Source organism: Mesitornis unicolor, unplaced genomic scaffold, assembly GCF_000695765.1.
Source record: "Mesitornis unicolor isolate BGI_N332 unplaced genomic scaffold, ASM69576v1 scaffold15985, whole genome shotgun sequence".
NCBI classification, from domain to species: Eukaryota; Metazoa; Chordata; class Aves; order Mesitornithiformes; family Mesitornithidae; genus Mesitornis; species Mesitornis unicolor.
Window position 1 is genome coordinate 38,586 of NW_010187645.1, and position 24,477 is coordinate 63,062.

The window sequence follows — 24,477 nt, forward strand, 5'->3', positions numbered from 1 at the left end:
AAGGAAAAATGGCAAATTTTAATAATAGATTAATTCAACTTTCTTCTAGAATCCCTGCCGTTATAAATGCGGTACAGGCATTTAAAAGCCACCACAGAATTTGATATACACAAGAATTTAGCACATCTACCCAGCGCTTGCTCAGCTGCCATTAGGAAAGGCAGCGTGCATTATGTAAAATGTACGAAGGCGCTTGTGCGTAGTGCATAATGCGGCAGAACTAGGGATCTTGCTGGGAAGAAGTGATCCCGAGCGTGCCCCTAAAAGACAAGTCTTGCTTTGAGGTATAATGATGAAAAATTGCCCATTTGTTTGTGTCTTTGTGTTTCAGCAAAAACGAAACTTTGACTCGTTGTCTGTGGTGCTGCCACAGGGGTTTTGCGCATGTATGTCTGCATGTTTCTGTGCTTGCTTTGGAAGGGCCAGCAATACATTAACAAGAGGTTATGTTATGCTGGTTTATGTTAAACCAGATCACCCCCTAACATGTGCAGAGCCATTCATCTGTGTCACCAAAACCCAAGAGAACATCTGACATGGACTTTGAAACAGAAACAGTGATCACTTACAAATCAAACATGGCACGCTCTAAACCGATTGTGCACGGCAATCTTTTCGAGAAAGGACAACTAATTGAACATGATAAAGTGTAAAGTTAATTAACACCCTTAAATTTGTTGATTACTTTCACGGGATTATATTGTTCGTTGAGGAGCAGCTTTCTGTCCCAGCTGTCGCCTTTTTAGCGAATGTCGCTGGTAAACAATAGAGACACCATAACAAGTCGTAAATGGTCCCTGTGACAGCAGCCCCTTGTGAGGCTGCATCTGTAGAAAATGATTAGAACAATTGCATTTTAAAGACGGCTCACATTGCAGCCCGGTCCCATCGGCCCTCTTCTTTATCTCCGCTGATGGCAGACTGGTTAAAACATTTAAGTTCTTTTGAGCAAATTAAGTGATTTACTGTGTTTTAGTTATACGGCAGTAGAATAGCTTCATAGGTCTAGCTTTGATGCTGATTTTTATAATAGGGAGAAACACAAGCCCTTTGAGTGGTGGTGTGTTGTGGGTTTTTTTCTGACACTGGTCCATTTACTTGTTTCTTGGACATAGGTTGAGGATGGCAGACGTTGTCTATGAAGCAAGTAGAGAAAATTGATACCTCATTTATATTTTAGAAAATAACTAGTCTCCTCTTGGTTATTTTAGATTTGTAGTATGGTTTTAAATATTCTGCTTTTATTTCCAGTAAGGATTTGTAGCTGATTTTGCCTGCACATGCCTTTTAATTGGGTTTGGATTTATATATGTAGCAAAACAACAGTAACCTTTTCAGTTAATCTTTCCTTGCGTATCTTGGTTTAACTTTTTGTGAGTAGCAAAAGACAAAGTATTTCGTGTGAGCTGACAGGTACTTAAAAAGAACTGCTTAGTCTTTAAAAACACACACACACAAGATACACAGATGCACGCTCTCAAGTTCAACCTATCTGAAAGAGAGCTAACATGACAAGAAACTGCTTGTTTGAGGCAACTACAGTCGCTTAAGCTGCATTTTTGCAAAAATATCAGAATAAAGGACCAGTGTTCCCCTGCACTTCCCAAAGCATAGCAGGCAAAGCCTCAACTCTTATGCTTGAAGGTGCAACATTGTAAAATAGAAGAGAGGATTAAAACTCTAGCACCATTTTTCTTGTTTATTTTTTTAATTCAGTTTAGATCACTAAATTAGTTTTTAAAATTCCACCTTGCTCAACAGACTGCATGTTGTATAGACAAATGACAAAATAGATATTTTTTTGTCTAAGTTTCTTGATGTTATAGCCCTCATCTCCAACTTGTCTTTCAGTCTCTGAAGCAGCTAGATGCAGTTATATTCACATTGGTTTAGTTTTTCTTCTCAACTTTGTCAGCAACACATTTTTTTTATCTGCAGGTGCAACGCAACAGTGGTTTAAATATTTTGGCAACAAGGATATGCTTGGTTGCTCTGTGTTTTCAGCACTGTAACCGTTTGCAGCATCGTGTGATGGTGCTCCAGTGTGTAGCCTTGTAGTATCGCATCTTTTTAACTCATCTGCACCCTGCTCCTCTTACGGAAATGTAATAAAACTGAAACCAAAGGCAGATATTTCATGTTACATCTTTATATTAACATCTTTTTTTCTAGCAAACTGCATTCTTAATAATAAGCAAACTGATTGAAACCAAGCTGCTTTAATGATGTAGCTATAGAGGTAAGACCTTTTATTTTTTTCAGAACTGGAAACATCAGTGGCAAATTACCAGACTTTTTCCAACATGTTAAATACCGTTGTAATAAGCAAGAAAACGTGAATATGGAAGGGCAGGGTTGCTACTGGACTAGGCTGCCTGGCCTGGAGGCTGAAACTTGAGGATATCTCTAAACTGTCCCAGGACAGTTGCAACCAGGTGCTGTCATATGTGGTCTCCTAAGACTCCATTCACATTTTTGTCTGAAATTCTGAACTCGGGAACTGCTCTGCATCAGGTTCACTGAGCAGTCCATTGGCCATCAAAGTAAGAATATGCTTTGAAGAACAGTTCTTTATATACCTCTTCTGATAAAATAAATTAATTTTTCAGCTCTTAGTCCAAAACCTCCTAGTACCCAAGTGAGAAACCCATCTCGGAGTGGATATGCCATACTGCAGTGCTACTCTATAACTTCTCACCATGCTTTTTCCCAGATTCTTTTTTTTTCTTTTTTTTTTTTTTGCATGCCCCCTCACTAGCTAGATCTCTTATCACAGTTCCTGTCAGTTTATATCTTTGGGGAAAACTTTGGTGGTGTTATGACCTACTGGCTTGGAGTTGAGCTACTCCATGGGATCTGCTGCTGTGACCTCCTTAAAGGATTCTGCACATGGGTGTGGGGGGCTCATCCTAGAGAAGCCATGGGCTCCAGCAGCCTTGTTTTGCAGTGGAGGAAATCTTACACATGCTAATCACAAATACAGTTTCTCAGCAATCATTCCCTGAGGACGGGAAGAGACTTTCTGTATTTTGGAAAGAACAAATAGATTCTGAAGGACTTATGACCCTTATCAGCAGTAGTACATAAAGCACTATGTTAGGTGGTAAGAGATCTTTAAAAAATCAAAAGATTAAAAATCATCATTAGCTTTTTAAAATTATGTTAACTACTCTTCTTTCTCCCATGCTCTCTTTAGTTTTAGAAGCTGATAAGACTTTGCTGGCCTGTGTTGTTAATATGAAATCTGTGCTTGTGAAATAAAGCTGTACGTTCTTGACTGATAATTTTTAATTTCTATTTTTAGCTGAAGTTACAGTTCTTGTACTCCTAGACTCGGTGCCGATTTTATTTTTTTTAAAATTGGGAGTATTATAGATTTGCTGTGTTGCTTGTTTAATTCCAATAAAATAGCTGATAGTTGGCAAGGGCCCTAGATGATAAAATTTACCATGAAGTAAACATTTCTTTGTTTTTAAGAATAATTTTCCAAGCCTTCTGCATTATACAACAAATTGCTCTTTTTTTCCTACTTATTTTTTCTACTTGAAATGTAAGTGTTTGAACAAGTGAGAGAGTGCAGCTGTCAGAAGATTAACCAGCTGAAAACTATTGTCAGCATTAATTTTGCTCTAATAAATGACTCTCTGAAGCTATTTAGCAGTCTGTAATCTAGATACAAGGCTATTGACCTATGATGGATAGTACTGGATTTTGTTTGTAAGCTTTGACTTAAATTGTCTACTTAATTTGCTGCAGGTCAGATCACAGGATTAGTGGTAAAGGCCATTATGTGGTTTGAATAAAAATAGCTAGAGGAATGGGATGAAAATAATTGTGTTTATTAATGTAGCAGTCTTTGTGGTCATGTACATTGTAAACTGGTAGCCAAGAAGATGACAGTGACAATGTGTTAAATTGTAGGCTCTAAATGTAGGCTTTGCTCTTAGCCCAGTTCCCGTGAGTTGGCCAGAGAGGAGTTGTTCAAGTGAGATTAAAGATTGGCTGCAAATAGGGTGTCTCTCAACCCGAGCAGGAAGATCTTTACCACCGTAGATCTTTCAGTGCCTCAACAGTGTTGTAAATAGACACTTGATTTTTTTTAAAGCTGTGAGTCTGACTAAGTTCTCCTGGATACTCCAGTTCTGGACTCACCAGTACAAGAAAGATATGGTTTTACTGGAGTGTCTCCAAGTAAGGGCCATGAAGATGATGAAGGACTGAAGCATCTTTCATATGAGGAGAGACAGAGAGCTGAGCCTGTTTAGCACAAAGAGAAGGCTCAGGAGGGATCTTATCAGTGTGTATGAAAATGTGATGGGAGAGAATGAAGAAGGAGCTACATTCTTCTCAGTGTCCAGTGGCAGGGCAGGAGGCAGTAGCACAAATTAAAACACATGAAATTCCATCTGAAACACAAAAAACCACTTTTTTACTGTGAGGGAAGTCAAACACTGGAAGAGGTTGCCTAGAGAGGCTGTGGAGCCTCCATCCTTGTAGATATTCAGAAGCCGACTGAATATAGTCCTGGGCAACCTGCTACATGTGACCATGCTCAAGCAGGGGAGTTGAACTACGTCATTTTGAGAGGGCCCTTCCAACCTCAACAATCCTGTGATTCAAGGTTGTTATATAAGTTGATCAGCCACTTCATCAATGGGAGCCTCTTACCACTGTTGCATATTTTTGCATAATTGGTAGGTTACTATTTTTGAGGCCTTGATTTGTCAATTTTGTCTAAAATTATTCAGTGAATTCGTAAGATGGTGCAGGTTGGAAGGCAGGATGGGGAAGAAAAATGCTTGACAGACACAAAGAGGGGCATTTGTATACGTAGGCACACAGATACCATGCATCAAGTAAAATTTTTAAGGGAAAGCAAACAAAAATTCTTCAGTGTGAGAAGCTGCAGTGTTGCTGTCCTTGATGTCAGAAAGGAAGTCCGGTACCACTTCATTCTTTAGCTGTGGTACAGCACTTCCATAGGCATAAGGCTTTAAGTTGAGAGAAGCCCTGATTAGCCTGCTATGGTTGCCCACTTTATCAGAACTTTTTGTGCACAAACTTGGTTGCTATGATAGCTTAGTTATGATCTTATTTTTCTCTTTCTAGTGTTTTTTATTGCATAATTTCGTTTATTAATGGGGAACAGGGAAAACAGAAACGTCCTGTTTAAGTGGAATATACATCTAACATAATAACTTTTTTTGCTATTTGAGGTTAGATTGTGTGTTTTGTTTGGTTGTTAAAAAAGCTCTACCTCCAACTTATGAGCTCTTTAAGAGTGCGTTTTCATTTGTCGCTGTGCAGCATCTAGTTTAGCGAAGGCATTTTTACACTCTGGAAACTATTTTAATAAAAACATTTATTAATGTTTATTATGGTAGCTGATTGGTGACAAAGAACTGTGAACCATAGCTGGAGAGCAACCTGACTTACTGTAGAAACGGAACAGTCTACCACATGGAAGAACAGGCTGTTTCACCTGGACATTCAGTTTTTAACCTAGTTGAGCACATTTAATTTGAAAGTAGGTCATTATCTGCAGCTGTACATCCTAACAGGACGAAGTTTGATGCATAGCACAGGAAATTTATTGTCGCTATGCTTCTTTGAAGTGAAAAATAGGGAGGAAGCCGATGTGTTCATCAGTTAGGGGCAAATTTTCCTTGCAGTTCTACCCATTCCGTGTCGGGAATGAGGAGATTAAGGATGTATGAGTAATTCATATTAGAATTAGGCTTCTTTTAAGGAATAGCATATTTCATGGAGGTGATAAATATCACATGAAAAAATTGCTGGTTTTGTGCTTAGGAACTGTATAATAAAAAACCTATGCTGTGTACTTACTGATCTGTGGTAAAGACAGGACAGACGTAAAGGTATAAAGCTGGGAATAGTGTGTTTGTGTATGTGTGTGAATCATTTGTACATTGCTTTTTACATAGTTCTTTACATACTTTTATATATGTTAAGTTTATGCGTAGGAAACTAACTCAAAATTTCTCAAATTAAGTAGAATTTTGCTTCAGATTAGAAACATAGTAAACCGCAGAGATTTAGAGGGCTTGATTTTATAAGCCCGTGTTTTCAGATGTTCAATTACATGAAAACCAGGAAGCACTGATAAAAATCAACCTAGGTTTGGAAAAGCTGATAAAAGCAGTGTTAACTTTGAGCAATAGTTTGTCACTAGTTGTATACAAAGAGCAGTTTGACAAAACAGAAATTTTGTTTAGTAATTCAGATACAGTGAATTTTGTGGGGTGCAAAAGTTGTAGGAAGCATTGATTGTTTCTTCATATGGAACTATAAAGATTGACATTGCCAGTTTTCTGTAAGTCTTGTAAATCGTTTATCTGCCTGTATTCCTGAAAGAGAGAAGGTGGCTTTATCTTCATCAAATGTTTAAGAATTAAGATCTCTGTTCCTGTGAGTACTGCGACTATAGGCTTACTTTTACATAAACTTTGAGAGGTTCATCATAAGTGAAGTATTAAGCACATAAATTTTACCTCATCAGATCCTTACTAATAACATGAAGTACTTAAGTTTTCTGTAAAATATTGATATTCAGTCCAGTGTTGTCTTGGTTCAGGTGTTGGAGCTGCTAGAGCTGGAAATCTTACTTTCATGGTTGGTGGAGTGGAACAAGAATTTGATGCTGCCAAAGAGTTGCTGACATGCATGGGTTCTAATGTGGTCTACTGTGGAGAGGTTGGAACTGGACAGGTAATGCTTCCTGAGGGTTTACTAATTATCTCAGTCTTTTGGTTTTTGTTGCTTTGGTTTTCTTTAATTTTCTTTCTTTTCCTTTCTACTATTTTATTCCAGAATTATATGCATGATTATATATCTTCATTTTTTTTTTCTTATGTACTTATCTTTGACCATGTGTTTATACAATAACCTCACGGCACTCTCCTCCAGCATGTTGTATAGCTTAGCACCAAAACATTTGACCTAGTGCTTCTCCACATTGGCTCCTTAAGATTATACTTCTTAGAGGACACAGGTTTAAATTTTGTTACTTCTAAATTTAGTTTTACTGAATGTTCTGAAGGACAAAAAGCCCCTGCATGCCACATATACTAACTGAGCTTCTGTACCAAGAAAAAAAGTATTTCCTAGTCTCCGAAGGAACCACATGGCAGCTTTCATTGACTTTATACTATTTTAGATCTGTGCTTAGTGGTGCTACCTTTAGAAGAGAGCTGCCTGAACGTATTTGATCATACTGTCCCGGACCTAGTAAAAAAAATTCCTACATGGAATTTTAGTTCTATGCAAAGGCAGAAACTAATTGACTGTTTAACTTATTTTCAGGCTGCAAAGATCTGCAACAACATGCTCCTGGCCATCAGTATGATTGGAACTGCTGAGGTTATGAATCTTGGAATCAGGTTTGTTTGATTTTTGTATTGGATTGAAGCATTTTTTTCTGCGTTAATAGTTTTTGTATTTTACAGTTGACCATTAACATGCTAAAGGGATTATTTAACTAAAACAGAGCTCTTCAGAATAGGACTAGTCTCTTGTATTGGCTGTATAGATCATTGCATTCTGCATCTGAAGTTAAGAGTGTATTTGTTGTGCTGTAATGCAATGTACAATAATGTTTGTCTTGCATTGTAAGCATCCAGAAGTAACACAGTTGAAACTTTTTGTATGTATTCTAAGCCAACGTACAGTGTATTCAGACTGTTATACTACAGTATGGCTCTTGTTGGCTTTGTTTACTTTGTTATATGGTTCCAAAATATATTATAAAGTAAAACTTCTGGTACAGCATGTATATAAAAGTAAGTTCAAAGCATGAAAAAGAACATCTACCTTCCTGTTCAACTTCACCACTGCAGTTTGTTCTAATTGCCAAAACTACTTTGTCGAAAAGCTGGAGTATACGCCACTACACTCTTGTCAATGCTAAGAACACCTCTTTTAGCAGGCGATGCATTTGACTTGTAAGTGGCAACATATTTGAACAAAGTTATTTTTCCTTTCCCATTGTAACCTGTTTATTTTGCTGTGGTCTTTGGCATGCTATTTTGTTTTCCAATAGAATGCATGCAAGTACCAGTTCAGTATCACGCTTCATGAACCTTCATAAGTTTTCTTAGCCAGATCTAAATAATTTCCAAGTTTATACACAGAGAAGTCTTGTGTTTGAAGAGTTTATCTTGCAATTGTGTATCTTTTAAGGGCTCTTCATGAATTATTTATCTGCACAGTTGCATCTTTAGAATTGGCCTGCCAGAACTACAGATACTTATCAACTGGGCTTTAGACCGTGTGCTCATGTGGATTTGATACACTATAAAAACAGCAAGAAGGCATCAAATGCTTAAATAAATAAAAAAGAATGCCTACATGTGTGCGCATACAAGAGGCAATGTAATGGATTCACATTTCCTCTTAATTACCATATCAAGATGCAGTTGTTTTATTGAATTGCCCTTGTCTCAGATGTTAGACTATCTTGACCTATTAAGTTGTCATGTTGTAATTGAGATAAAAGAGGAATTTGCTTTGCATCAGTGCTAATTGGTTTATCAATATCCTGTACCATTTACATTTCAAAATTGAGAATCTGTAAGATACTGAAGCATGTCTGCATCAAGCCATAATAAAAACAGTGGTTTTGTATACAAATATTGTAATCCATTGTAGTGTAAAGCTTTATTCAGGTTCTATTTTAAGTCATGGTTTGCTTAATAAAGCATATGCAACTGATTTTTCATTATATTTTTAGCTACATTTGTAAGAATGATTAGAGTTAAAATTGAAGATAAAATGAAATCAAGAGGTTTGGAAGACACATATTCTGGCCATGTAAGCCCTGTGCAAAATTAGTCGATGTCTGCAGCCACTGTAGTTTGAAGGTGTTTAGAATTTTCATTTTATCCTTTTCCATTTTAAATTTTGGCTGAATTTGTATTCAGCATTTGTAAGCAAAAATCCACTGTTAAGGTGGCAACATACAAACCTTCCTAGCCTACAGTCACAGTAACCTAGAAGGAACTGTACTTAATGTAGAAGAAACCTGCTGATTGTAACCTGAATTATACAAAGAGCAGAATCTCATTTTGTGCAAAACTCCATGAGGTTTAAGACAGAGGCTGTAATTTAAAGCCTTATGAAGTAATTTAGAACCCTTGCATTGATTTTAATGTGCTATGATTTAAATCCTGGAGAAGATGACTTCTGCTTATAACTAGAATAAGGGCTTTCCACTTTTGGTGTCTACAGTTTTCTAATGTACAAGTTAACAGTTGTAGTTCTAATTATTAGAAATTTTTCTATATTAATAATTTTATTAGATTTTTTCCTAAGTCTAGGATAGCTTGGCTGCCTATTCTGGAAAGTATAGGAAGCTGAACTTGATTTATTAGATTGATGCATATCTGGTAAAGAGAGTCTGACTCTGAGCTAATAATGGTAAAGGACACTGGAAATTTAAAAAATTCATAATAGGAATTGTGGAGCTTAGGCATGTTCTTAACTTTTAGATAGAATATAAAATACCTTCATGTCATACATTGTGTATATCTGCTATATCATTTAAACCTTGCATTTTAGTGACTCTGGATAATTAATTATTCAAAATATTGCTGACTGAACTAGATGTAACTAGAAGGTGGTATTACAGCACCTTTCAGAAACGAAACCAATACTCTCAGAAAAACAGGCAGTATTGCTATGTAATGTCTGTATTTATGTTCCACTTGCTTTTCTACTTTAACGTTTTCATTTACTAATCATCTTCATTTACTAATTTTTGCTGGAAGTGTTTTGGTTTAGATTCTGTAACTAAATTTAAAGAAAAAAAAATCATGAGTTCTGACCACTGAAATGCTTGGTTTATTTTGAGTTTTTCCATTAATTTCCTGATGCTTTATGAATGTTGCTACTAAAGGTTAGAAGATGTGGCTGACATTCCAGTAATAAATTCACATTTTCATTTGTGTTTGCTTTTTTTTTAACATGACAGTGCAACTTTTCAACAGAAAAATCTTGAATAGATTTTGCTGTATCATTTTACGGATAACGTGCATCTTGCAAAAAAAAATCTCACAAAAACATGAAGCAGTGCTGTCCACAGCCATAGACTGTTTCTCTTTTTCTTTTTACTGATGATCTCAACTTTCTTTTAGTGAGCCTTGAGTTCCAGTGAAACAGTGTCTAATACTAGCAAAATAAAGCTCAGAAATGAAGTATTCCTGATACCTGGTTTGTGTTTAGGTCAGATGGCAGTTGCTGCCTGTCAGGCAGTCTGTGGTCCCTTCAGAAGCTGCCTGCACAGACTCAGGGAGGGGCTTATGTGGTGACACAAGACAGGACGAAGTTGCTTAATATGGTTGGGATATAAGGGACCAGGAGAGCAGTAAGGGCTCTATGGCAATAACCTGTTCAGCCTGGAGGAAAGAAGGCTTCACAGAGACCTTATAGCAGCCTTCCAGTACCTGAAGGGGCCAACAAGAAAGCTGGGGAGGGACTTTTTACGAGGGCGTGTAGTGGTAGGATGAGAGGTAATGGTTTCAAATTGAAAGAAGGTAGATTTAGATTAGATATTAGGAAGAAAATCTTTACTCTGAGAGTAGTGAGGCACTGGAATAGGTTGCCCAGAGAAGTGATGGGTGCCTCCTCCCTGGAAGTGTTCAAGGCCAGGTTGGGTGGGTCTTTGAGCGACCTGGTCTAGGGGTAGGTGGTTAGTGATGACCCTTGAAAACACTTACTTTATTTAAAATGCCAATAGCAGAGTGATTTTTAGCTGTGTAGAAGGGTCCTAAGATTCTGCTTGAATATTTGTAACTTCATATGCTATTTATCCGAAGCACCTTGAAATGAGAAACTCTCAACAGTTCAGCTCCTTCAGTTGTTACACCTTAAATTGAGACCAGGATGTATTGCTATCTCAATTTTTCTGTCTGTTCCAGACTGGACTCTTGGAGAAGTGTATGAAAATTTCAATACATTGTTTTATCAAAGCTCAGCAAAGCTTGTGTTTTAAGCAGTGGCTCTAAGAGATCCTATTTTAACCACTTTTGGTATGTGTGTATGTTGCTGAGTTTCTGCTGCACAGTTCATTAGGAATGTTATTGAAGAAGCATTGATTTGGGGGAAGCAATTGTTTTTGCTTTATTATAAGTACAGTTAATGCATGGACTTCTTTTCTGCTTATAAGGGAGAAGAACATTTTGGTAATTGTAAATTCACGCGCGCATGCACAGGCGCTTGCTACGTCCAATGGCAAGTTGTTATGGGGACTGGCAGACTGTCATCATTTTGATAGCTTGAGCAGTATATCTCTTGAGCAGCAATGGAGCTCTTATGCAGAGAGTATCATATGTTCCCAGCCAATTTACAGGGAAACAGCAATAACATTTTATCATGGTTGAGAGCCCAGTAGCTGCTTCCTATTAAACTTGCCCTTTCAGATACCTGTCTTGGATTAATTTGTTGATTTCAAATGGAAACTCAGTCTTCTCCACTGAAGCATGACTTTCTAGGATAGACTCTCACTGAATGACAATTACTGTATATTCTAGCTGGTTTCAGACTGTTACAAGCTTTGGGCACAGTGGAAAACAGAGGACTTCCTCAGTAACCGATTTTAATATATGTCTAATTTTAACTGTCAGTTATATATGCACCAGTGGATGAATCCTCAGAAAGATGAAATGCAAAGCACTTCTAACTTGCTCTTATTAATGATACACTTGCTGCAAAGGAGAAAAAAAAATAGGTTCAGGTCTCCTGAAGAGAATTTGCATGGTGTTTAAGAGCAACGAAGTTTGAAGAAGCAGGGATCTAAACTGACACTATCTTCCTTTTTCATTTCCTAGAGCAAAAATATGCCAGATCTAGTGCAGACAATATTTTACATATCTGTATAGTACACATACATCTTTTAAATTATACTTTCACAGAGAGGTAGTTGGAGCACTGTAAGAACAGTGTTTTTTGGGAGGTTTATATGCATTTTAAAATAATAAGCTCCCTGTCTTGCAGTGTACTTGCAGCTGTAATTACAGGCCTCTGCAGGCAGTTAGATATGGCACAAGCAGGCACTAAATTGCTAAAAATACTGATCTGGATGTAACAACGATAAGGAAGCAAACAGCCGAGAGATTTATTTTGGCCAAAACAGCAACCTCTGTGTATTTGAAAGCTCAGGCGTTGTCTGCTCCCAATGCGGGGACAGCAATAAAAGCATTTAGTTAGAGTGATTCTTGATGAAAACTTTGATGCACTATACGAGATAAAAGTACTATTAAAATACTGTGGAAACATATTAGTTCTAGAAAATACGTTTTTTAAAAAACAAATGGCAGTTGAAAGCATTCAGTTGAGTCAGAGGGCTGGAAAAAAATGGGGAGGAGAGTAAAGCTTGGTCCCATTCAGGCTAGCAGGAGACTTTCCATTTAATTCCAGGGGCTGCTGCAGCAATTCATAAATAAGACTGCACAGCAGTAATGCTAAAAAGCTGCATTTCCAGTACAGCCAGTGATCTTGCTTTGCATTAGGAGGGCAGAATTGCAGGAGACGCTTGCTGTTATGGGAACAGGAACCATGTTGTAGGACCCACTGTCTTAAATGTAGTTTTTCAAGTCCAAAATGCCTGCTGGAACAAATAGACATAAATCTTAGCAACTATTCCATTGGTAATGAGCTTTTCTCATCTACAGATTAAAACCTTGAGTTCTACAGTGCCTGGAAGCAGTGTTAGGATCCCCATGGCTATGGAGATCTGAAAAAAGTCTGTGATGTAAGAGCTAATGTAAAGAGAGTTGACTTCTGTAAAAAACCTTTACAGAAGTTTGTAATACATCCCTTTCAAATGTCCTTTTCTGATCCTGGATTGTTACTGAAGAAAATTCCTTTGCCTTCTTTTTTGTCATGTGCACAACTGAACATTTGTACTGGCCCAGATAAACTGCTGCTGCTCGTTGTTGGTATAAATGCAATTAGTGTAAAATTACACTTGCAACTTAGTATCAGTGTAAATGTGAATTCATAAGAGGGTTAATTTCCTATAATATTGAAGTACTTTCAGGGTCTACAATAAGCAGCAGTTTATGCCATCAGCTCTGTGATAGAACAAATGACGTTTCTACTTGGACAAGCTTTTGTTTTATCAGGATCAGTAACCTTATCAACAGTTGACTCAGAACTATAATGTATGTTTGCAAATAGGTAACATATGTCACAGTGAGAGGCAAACTTGCCTCATAAGCAAGAGCATATAATGAAGATGTAATGATAGCAAAGCAAAGAATGTACAGATGTATACAATAGTAATATTTTTTATAACTCTAGCATTTTTATTCACTTACTAATGCAGGATCATTTGCATTATCTTGCTTACATCAAAAATGCAATCTATTCACGTATAAACACATCACACAAGTACTTTCATGCTGCCACGCTTGCTTGTGAATTTTTTGCTTTGTTCAGCTTTAGAGAATATAATTTTGATACGAAAAACAAGTATGTGACCTAGTAGGTAGTAGAACATAGAATGCCTTTTAATAATTGAAATACAAGGGAAGTACTGTTCCCAGAGGACTTATTTTGCTTGCACTTTCAAAATTGCTGGGTGAAGGAGATTTGCTTAGTGCAAAAGGAAAAAAGCTTGAGAACCTACTGCTTAAATGGTAGATTGATGCTCTTTAATTTAACACACAGCATCCCTACCCCCAATATCAATACTCTGTCATTTTTCATGACTTATAATAAAGGGAGAGAAATGATGGTAGGGTCCTAAGATATAAAACAAGTCACCCGTGTCTTGTGCATTTTGACATTAACACTTCTCTTCCCTGACCTTTGACAGATTAGGCCTTGACCCAAAGCTGCTGACCAAAATCCTAAATATGAGCTCAGGTCGCTGTTGGTCAAGTGACACGTACAACCCTGTTCCTGGAGTGATGGAAGGAGTACCGTCTGCTAATAATTATCAAGGTGGCTTTGGAACGACACTCATGGCTAAGGTACATAACACTTGCATGTAAAGTATGTGCAGTTGCTTCTCTCTGGACTTATAGCAAATGGTCTCAGTGAAAGTTTATGATTATAGGGAAATATATGTGCATGAACAGAAGGGAACCCAGCCTCTTATTGTAGCTCTGAGTTAATGAGTTGGACAGGGAGCTTTTCCTTAGTCTCCAGCCTTTTTTCAGCCACTATTACTGCTGAGCCACTTAGTGAGATTATATGCACTATCTTTTTGAGTTCTGCCTTAATCCAGGAGTCCTGATGGACTTGTGTGTATGGCATGTGTTCAGCAAGCCATTTAGGTGCCTCTTGCATGACTGTTCTCGAGCTTAGGAGCCTAAGCTTGAGGGAGCAATTTGGGGAAATCCCGGTGGTCTAATTAAGTGTGAATATTGGCATAAGCACCTAAGATTTTGGGCCTGGTTTCTTCCAGGTACCTTAATCTGTGCTACTGGATGTGCCCTCTAGCCCTTCCTTGCTAAGCCAGTTGCTTATGTGCTTGTCATTCTGCCTAAGCCCATTTGGTATGCTGAAAGCAAACAGGTTTCAAACCACACTCCAACAGACTGATTTTCTGCACGTATCTGCATCATGCTTTGAGCAATCCTGAATTGACTTTGTTGGTGGCAGAAGTAGTGCTTCTTATGAATAATAACCTGGCAATGTAAATTGTCCACTAAGTGGGGTTTAGGTCCTTCTCAGCATGACGAAGTTGTAACCTACAGCTATCCCATCCCAGGAGAGTGCAGTTACTGCTGTGCTCTCGGCTGTTCTAGGAAAAGCGCTGTTCTGAGTCACTCTGTGGTCAGGAAAGCAAAGCTCTTAGAGGCCAGAGGAAAGTAGGCAAGGAGGTCAGGGCTGTGCATCCCACTGATGAGGACACACAGTTGGAGGAAGGAGCTATAGAGCTCTGGCTCTTGAACTACTTCTGCATTTAGCACAATGATTGCCTAAGGTAAATTATAAAACCAGCCCTGGAAGATCTCTTATCTAAGCATTTAAATGCAGGAAATAATTTCACACGGAATATTAGTTTTGTGGGGATACTGTCCTGTGGGAGGCATTTGAGTTCATGTAGGATAGGTTTTGGGCATGCCAGTTTATGAGTGCTCCCAGCTGGTTAGGCATTCTGGCCATTTTCAGTTCTTTCACATACAGTGGAAATCAAGCATTTAAAAGTAAAACAATGTTCTCAGACCTGGTGATCAAACTCAGAGATTGCAATGCAAATCTCCGCAGTGCTGGAGCTCCTGTCTGTAATACCTGCCTACTGATACTGTTCCTGTCATTTTGCAGTTGATTTATGTCAATCTGTGCATTTGTACATTCAGTAGAGTTAGCCAGATTCTGTCCAGATTGGATCCAGAGTGTTTTGCACGTAGTAGCACCAAAAACTTTTGCTGATGCTGCATGGCTCAAAACCTCTCAATGATTGGTCTGCTACATTTTACGTTTATGAACTAACAACTGGGAGCTTTCATTTCTTTGAGGGGTCTACTAAAATATTGGAAAGCAGCAGTTTTTACATCATGTTCACGTCATTGAACATAGGGGACAATAAAGCGTTATTTGAATTATTGATTTATAAAATGTGCTGGGTTATTGTTTGGAGTTTGCCTGGGCTGTTGATTAGAGATAAGCAACCTGATCTTGGCACTGCCTCAAAGCTCTTGTTTCCATCATGTGTGTTGTTTTTAGGATCTGTTCTGCCTGTTGTGCTGTGTTTCACACAGCAATCTCTGTTCTTATGATTCATAACTCTTTCTCTTGTCCAGAATAACCTCATAGTGTAAAAGTGATGAGGACACATGTTTCCTTCTCTCCCTTTTAAATTTCTTTGTAATCTTAATCTCCTCTAGAAGCTGTCTTTCAATCTTCCTTTCATTGGAGGCCAGAAGTTCCCTCTTTCATTCTCAGCACAGTTGCTAATTAAATGTCTTTATTGAATCCTGAGAAGAGTTAAATTTATATCATACTATTCTCGTCTCATGTCAAGACAGCCTTTGAGCTTTATTAGGAATGGCAGTTTATTTACATCAACTGCAAGGTAAATGTAAGGAACCAGGTATTTCCAAAGTGAGCATTGGAAGCAGATTCTGAAAGATAATGTTTCCCTATTTCAAGCTGAGAAAAAGTGGTTAGAATAGTCAGTACAGTGAGACATCTGGAAGAAGTTGTCAGTTCCAAAGAGTATGAGAGGAGCCATAAACTATGCTCTGATTTTCACTTTTCCAAAAAGGTCAGCAAAGGGCAAATTTCTTTCAGAGCTGTTTTGTGTTGTTTCACTCAAATCTCCAACCTCAAGAGAAAAGGTGCAAAATACTTCACAACCTGTAGCTAAAGATAAGCTTTACTTATATTTTGTATATTTTTCCTTCAAGTTCTAATTTACAGAATGGAGTTTAAAAAAACAAAACAACCTTCCTGCACTTCAGAGTCAGGAGTCCTTGTCCACTGAATTATTGAAATGTTGTCTGATGTTTCAACCATCTTGGAGCCAGTGCTTCATTATTAAGGTGAACAGACCTGCTTTTTGAAATTGTATTTATGCTAGCAGTCTATTCAGAATTTTCTGGGATTGCTTATGTGAATGACCTTTCAGAGAGAAATAGATCACAATCACCACTACCAAAACCAAGCACCTTCACTAGTTTGGGGTTAGATGGTTCTACCTTTCTACTATTTCATGATGTGATTTAAGCTTTGTGGAATAAAATGGATAATGTGGCAACAGGTTTCACAGAGAGGGGGTTTAGAAGAGGCTAGGAATATGTCTTGGAATATCTTATTGTAGGTGAGGTGTAATTAACTGTTCCTAGATTTGTCAGGTCATAAGTCTTTCAACAGAATTTCTAGACAAGGAGGAGTGATCTGCCCTGACGCAGATGAAGAATATTTTGGATCCTGTGACACCTGATATGTATGTTTTTCCCATTTTCCTAGATCTTGAAGTCATTCAAGGGTAATAGGAAGAGAAACTATAATTCTGATTTGTATCAGAATGACCTTTATAGAGCCGATTTACAGATTGAAATGACATTTAGAGAGTAGAGTGAGATCTTGAATTTCCTTGTGCTAATTCAAATCCAGACACACAGAAAGTAAAGACCCATCTTGTAAGTCGTCCCTGAGAAGCCAAAGGTCCTCTCAGCAGTACTACAGTCTCTCAGTTCTTCTGTGTCAAAGATTTGTTATTTAAATAAAAATAAAACCACAGAAAATTCTATAAACCACCATAGTCCTGGATGGACAGAAAATCCAGGCACTTCCTAGTAACACTTGAGAGGTTCTGCAAATTTATTGAAATGTAGACTGCAAAACTGATTTCTCTAACAAGACCTTATAGAGGCAACCTTGAGTGCAAGCATTACTTTCATACTTAGACAAGAGATCTGATAATATATCCAGGCCCTTGTTAGCTTTTCTTTCTTTGGTTGGTTTCATGTCTGATTCAACTTAAAATTCAAGACGTCCTCTAGCCTAGCTAGTCATTTCTGTCCAGCATGCATGCAGCTGACTATTTCTAGCTAACTATGGTTAGTCGTAGTACCTGGTACTTGCTTTTGAGCTCTGTCCTATTTATTTCAGATTATAGCTGTAGTTGACCAAGAACTCTTGGAGGACAAGTTTCAAATTCATCCTCTTTGCAACCTCACCTCCTTTTTTTACCCAAATTTAGTGTTTAAAAATGCAGTAGAAGTATTCTCTGTATCTCTTTATCTTCAGTCATTAAAGAAAACTTTAAGTTGTAGCAGACCTAGGACATTCCCGTAAGGAATTCTTCAATACATCCTTCTAGTTAGGCTGCAAACCATTCATACAAAGTGGCCTATACCTCTTATTCTGCTATTAACTGGTCACATTACAGTAAATGTATGTAGGCTAAGTGGCTTCAATTTTGTTGTTATTCAGATCCATCCTGCTTGATTTTTAACCTGTTTTTAAAAAGAAAGATGTCCTGTTGCCTGAACAAGAAAATAATGCACATCCATGTGAAATGCTTAAGTAAATAGCCAGGGAAATTTTATTTTTGGAGATGACATAACAAAGGGGGGGAAAAAGAGTCTGAGTCTTGCTGCCAGGTGATCTAGAATCTTAAAATTCCTCTACTATGGAAGGACATTGCATGCCTTGCAAAGTTTGGGGTTTTTCTGTTGAGTAACATTGAGCTACTGTTTTAAAAATTAAAAACTAAACAAGGCTCCTTTCTTCCTGAACTGAATTTTTAAGGCTGGAGAATTGTGTCTGTTGACAGTAGAGTTCTCTTCACAATGGAAGCCAAATAACCTATCATATGTACATGGCTATTTATAACCTTGTTGTTTCCCCCCTGACTTTTTCCCTTTCTCTTTCCTTCCATTATTCCTCTCTGCCCTCTTCCTCCCTCTTCTGTCTCACCACAGGATCTTGGCTTGGCCCAGATTTCTGCCACAAACACAAAGACACCAGTTCCTTTGGGATCCCAAGCACATCAGATCTACAGGATGATGTGTGCAAAAGGCTATGCCCTGAAAGACTTCTCAGCTGTGTTCCAGTTTTTGCGTGAGGAGGAAACCTTGTGAGCTGTCCTTTGGAAATGGACAAACCACATTTTTTTACCCTTACAGCTCATTTGAAAAGTATGTGGGTTTAATCAAATACTGTGCATCCTGATCCCATACAGACTAACCATCTTTTGTTGTCTAGATCACAATGAACTCCAGGGTTTTTTCATAGCTCTTGAAAAAGCAAGCCAGAGGAAGGGATTGTTTGGCAATTAGCCAGATGGTGATTTATTTTTTTTAAGAACCATCAAAGTTTTTTGGCTTTTTTCACTAGATGCAATAAATAAATAATTTTTTTTTATGGAACACTTAACTGTTTGCATATAAAATAACTTACATTATGGCTACAAACTTAGGTGACCTGAATAACAAGAGAATGTTATATAGTGATTTTACGATATATATAGTGATCTATTAAAATTAAAAATGAATACTTTATGGAAAAAGGGAAGATTTATTCAATGAAAAAGCACAGCTTGAGATGGATTTTTTTTTTATTGGACTTACTAGCCTTCGGTTGATCAGCAGTGAATTTTTCTTGGCTTTCAGGTTGTAGATTAAGTTTATAGGCATTGCATTTCTAAGTGGAGAGCTGTTACAGCATGTTTACCTGATAGACTTAGTTAAAATAACATAGAATGTGTATCCCTCTTGTAAAGCTCCATTATTGTATTTTGCTAACCCAATTTTATATTTTCTTGTATTCTGTCACACACTCAGAACTCAAGAACAACACTTAATAGAAGTCCTAACAAAGTGTACATTTGTTTTAGGTAATTACTGAAATATTTTAAATATAAACAAACCCCATTATTTTGAAAAGAAATAAAAATATATACTGGTAAATACTTGCTGTCTCATTATTTACTTTTTGTTTTAATGCACTCTTGTACACACACACACAACCAAAAACTTGTACTAAGTGGTCTTATTTTTTAATTTGCTTGGCTTTCTACAGATTATGTTGCAAAACCAAGCTTTTCAAGAGCTCCTGTTGTGAAATACAGATGGTAATACACTTGCATATGTATTAACGTAACCATTCACCATTGTCTTGGTCTTGCAAAAGTACAAGTACACACTTGGCTTTATGAATATAAATATACATGTTGATTTCACTAGAACTCACGTTCACTCTAACTTGCAGGCTCTAGGCGTAATGGCCGATTATACATGTACATTCCTGTTTTGGTTGTATGATGGATCCTTTTATATATACACGTTTGGGTAACAAAATTGTGTGTTTGAATTAGCTCAAGTCTGTGAATAATCTTCTGAGAACTTGGACATTCTATTTTAACACATTAGTAACATCATCCAAAAGTCATTAAACAGTGCTGATTGATCTGTTCTCCTTTCAGCTTTCTTTGAAAACTGACATTCTAGGTTGTTCAGAGATCTGGGATGCATATGAGTGGAGGACTACTGGGAGCAATCTTACTTTTAAAAAACTGTCCATCTTGCTTTTGATAAAAGTACTATTTCTACAGGATTATGTTCATGTTCCTTGAATTTAGACACAAAACTACCTGCACTAAAAACTATTAAAATTGCAAATTCAACCACTCGAAGTGCTGGAAAACACAGAAACAGGGGATCATAATTGCAGACGTGTGGTTCAACTTTGATAACGAGATCACATTCTATAACATTTTTTTCCTGTGAGACTTCTGACTCACTTAATACAAAGAATGGACCTGATCTTACAATGAATTTGAGGTCATGTAGTGAAGGATGTTTTTGTCAGAAGGATCCTTGTTCATACCAAAGTTTTATAATTGATGAGGTAGGGAATTGTAGTAGAGTCCTGTTCTCTCCTCTGGACTGGAGACTGGAGACTCCTCTGGAGTTTGTCTCCTCTGTGTTTGACTTGGAGATCCAGCTGGCATCAGCAGGACTGCTGAGAGATGCTTCCTTCTCCTGTCCACCCCAGCATGTAGCAATGTTTGCTATGAATGTGTTTGCCAGTAACTCTGGGCTTCCCTATAACCCTGGGCTTTCAGGAAGCATAGTCAGTTGTTTTCTGAAGACATCGTACACACACATAAATGTTGGAAGCCATGAGGAAAGAGAATATGCTCAGTGAAACTCACTCTTTGAAGCTTTTAGCTTCTGAAATCATAAAGTCTATGTTAAGCATGTGGAAACTTCGTTGTTATTTTTATGCTTCTCCCAAAGGCTTGTAGCTTAGGCTTCCTGGGGTTCATTTCTCTTCCCCCACAAACTCTGATCAAATTTTAAATTCCTACTGCAAAGCATAGGGTACTCAAGTTGGAGTAAAGGCTGCCAAAATGCTATCTTGGCAAACCAACAAAATGTTCTGTGGTCTCCTTCTTGGAGGAGGATGTTGGCTGAAATTAAAAACAAAACAACAAAAAAAAAACCAAAAAACCTCAGCTTCAGGGCAGACAGCCAGTATGTAAAATTTTAGAGCAAGCAGTTAGTTTGGCAAAGTTAGAAAAAACTTTTTAAATAAGTCTTGTTATGGAAGGTGCCTTGAAACCTTTAATGATGTCCAATACCTGCACCCAGTAATACAATTTATGTTAGAATACACAATTTTTTCTTAATTCTGCAGGGGAATACTGTGTGACTGGATACATATAATGACGGTGGTGTTCATGCTAGCTATGGCTGTTCTGCATATGCACATGTATATAATGCATCTTTTGCTCTGCATTGGGTATACTTCTGGTCTATGGAAATTAAGCAAGCACTAAAACTATTGTCACTGCCAGAAACAGGTGTTGAAAACAGTAATTTGTTGAGTTGAACAGAAAGATTGTAAAATTGGTTGAATTTCTACACTAATTACCTCCCAGTACATACACACGAATTAGGTACAACAAATTAACTGCATATTTTGTAGATGTCCCAAAGGGAAGCTTGAGGTAACTTCTTTTTAAATTAGCTTGAATGTTAAACTAGGCCTCCCATCATGCTTACTTTGGAAACTCGCCTATATCAAATGCATTTATTGACTAACAGGAAAACATTGACAACCAATAAAAGTAGTGATGGTTTAAAAAAAAATTCCTAAGCAGCTTTCTCTCATTTATGATTCAGTATAACCTGTCTTAAGCAACTATTTTTGGTGGTCATTTAACAGAGGAGGCCTTCTATTAAAACTGCTGAGTACTATATTGCTTTAACTTTATTTATGGCTCTTACAAGCCTCGGGAGGAAGAGGAGGTATTCTGACCAAGTATTATACGTGATATTCTGGCTCAGCTTTAATCAATGGGAATTTTGCCATTAAGTACAGTACTGCCAAGATTTCACAGTGTGTGTTGAACGCCCACGATTCCAGTGCAGATGTGGCCAAGATGTGGCTGTGGAGGAGCTCAAGTGCATCCCTCAAGCAGGGACTGTGCCACATTACTGACATCAGGATTATGAGGAGTTGGGGTGGTGGCTGTGAGAGGATGGAGCCAGCAGGAGCTGCTGGAGTTGATATTCCCTGTCTCCATCCTTGTCCCTGTCTCCTTGTCCCACAGTGAATGAGGTGGACAGAATGTCCCTGCCTGCCTGAGAACAGAGCTACCTGTCTTTTCGGCCATTTAAATCTTACGGCTCTTTGCCACAAGAAGATATTATTAAATAATTTTTTTAATCATGGAGCAAGCAGAGAAGGGCTACCATCATACAAGGGCTACTGTATGCCATGGATGTTTTTCTATGCTTTTAGTCCACCAGCTTGATTTGCAAGACTGAATCTATCCAGGTACAATTCTGAGGATACTCATTTAATTGGTAGTGATAACTGTTGCTTTTGATCTGCCTTTACATCACCATCGATGTCTTCTCCTCCTTCATATAATTCAGCTTTTCTCAAGAGAAGTCAAGAATATTGCCTGTCTTTACAAGGCTGTTGTGGAAACTGTGATGCAGTTTAGAAGCCTGTGTTGTGCTTTCTTGATGCACAACATGTAGAGCTATGGTCCTGTGCAGTATTTTAGTCTTAAGGTTTGATAAGATCCCCTTAAAGTTAGGGACTTTAAAATGGGAAGCTTTTTAACTGAATTCAGTATCAAGTTCTTAGAAGTCTTTCTGCTAGCCTTTCAAAATTGAAAAATTATATTTCAGTAGTGGGAGAAATTTAGTTCAACATCTACAAATTCGAATAAGCGGTGCTTTAGAAAAGCTCGAGCTTTCAATAGCAAGGATGTCCTTGCCATTCTGTGCAACAGCAGAATGGATGTATAGTCTTTAAAGGCTGCCAGTATTTTTAAAATTTCTTGCTTTCCATATATGATTTGTCACAACCTGTCCTGCTGGCTGGCACAGTTATACATTATTTTTTTCCCCAATAACAATAATAGCAACAGTTATGAAGTTTACTTAGGTGGAAAGAGAATGAATATGTTTATGGTTGACGTGTTCAATAGATGTGTGACATGGAACTAGACATCCATATGGCAGTGATTTTTTTTTGGTTTTGGCATTCATCATGGATTGTGAAGCACTTGGGGTAAATTGTGTGAAATTGAAACAGGTGAATAAACCTTTCTAAAGTACTAAATGTCTCATAATAGCTACTGTATAATTAAAAGTTGTCTGGCTCTTTCTGCATTTACACCCATTTCTTCGTTTTGACCTTGACCCTGAGATGATGTCTGGGTTTTCATTTGAGGTCAGAGATAACTCTGTTTCTTCATTTAGTTTTACTGAGCCTCCATTCATGGTGACAGTGTTCTGCTTGTTAAAGCAAATGATATATGTGGAGATAATAAATGTACTAACATATGCTTTATGAAGTTTATGATTTCAAAGATTTGGCGCCCTGGACAAAAACAACTGAAAGGCAACTGATAAAAAGATAAGTTTGCATGTACCTGAAATGCAGCTACTCTGAAAAGAAATGCAAATATTGTTACAATATGTTTCAGTCCTTACAGTATTTTTAGAAAAGAAAGAAATCGTGTTTTCTCCTATTGAAATTCAAAAGAGAAACCAGACAAGTAAAACAAAAGTAATAGCCTTCAAATGTGGTCAAACATAAGATTTATTTGGCCAGAATCAACTTTTGCTGCTGTCTGTCTTCCAGTTTGAGCTGCATGATGAAACTAGCTTGGATTTATGCAGGCACCAGCAGCTGTAGGGAGAAGCAAGTGATGTGGAAAGTAACTTAAAGAATACTTCTTACAATCTCTGAGCTGCGTGCTTTGTTCTGACTGCTTTCTTCCAAATGATTTAAGGGTGTCACCTGGGCTGTAATCACTGTCTGCAAGCATACCTGAGCCAGCTGTAAGCTTGCTTGTTTGCATATCTGCAGCTCTCTGGTCCCAGTAAACACTGGGGCAGTAGTGCTGTGTAGACAGGCTACCTAAACTGGCCAGTTTGTGGCTAGCAGGCCATTTTTGCTTTCTAGTCATGTTATTCCATGGCTACAGAGCCTGGAAGCTTTCAATGAGCAATATGGGCTAGTGCATTGGATGTTGTAGCTGTTATCTGTTTTACAGCATCATCTTGGCAGTCTGTGCCCTTTTTTTCTCCCTTTGTTTGTACGATGCCTAGGACAAGTCTCTTTGGTGTTGTGTAGTTGTGTCAGGCAGCAGTCAGTCTGCAGTCCACAAAAAAGACTTAACATTGATTGCTCACTGCTGATTGAAGCCAGAGTGTCAGACCCATGGATTTAATACATGCTTGGATTCTTCTGCATTTCTACATACAAGGTTTTCATACAAGCTCCACCTTGTTTGAACCTGTACCCACAGTATGTCAGTTGTTTCTTTGTGCCTTAGACTGTAGTATTGCTACATGTACTGTTCATGCTCAAAACCAGCCAATTTCTGGTCTCTGTGAGAAGGGGAGAAAAACACTACTAAGCAAGTGGAGATCAGTAGATCACAGGACGTGATGCCAACATGTTATTCTCACTGGAAAGCCACTGGATCGTCTCCCCATCCCCTATTGCTATGACATTTTTCCTCTGCTT

At 37.8% G+C, this 24,477-nt stretch overlaps 1 protein-coding gene across 1 annotated transcript; it reads left to right on the forward strand.

Annotated features, from left to right (window-relative positions):
* Nucleotides 1–6,599: 6,599 nt before the first annotated feature.
* LOC104541460 (3-hydroxyisobutyrate dehydrogenase, mitochondrial) lies at nucleotides 6,600–19,386 on the forward strand. Its single transcript, XM_010185528.1, has 4 exons — nucleotides 6,600–6,729; nucleotides 7,324–7,400; nucleotides 13,835–13,991; nucleotides 18,399–19,386. Exons 1-4 carry the CDS (start codon nucleotides 6,631–6,633, stop codon nucleotides 18,555–18,557), a joined length of 492 nt encoding a protein of 163 aa, XP_010183830.1. The 5' UTR covers nucleotides 6,600–6,630; the 3' UTR covers nucleotides 18,558–19,386.
* Nucleotides 19,387–24,477: the final 5,091 nt, after the last annotated feature.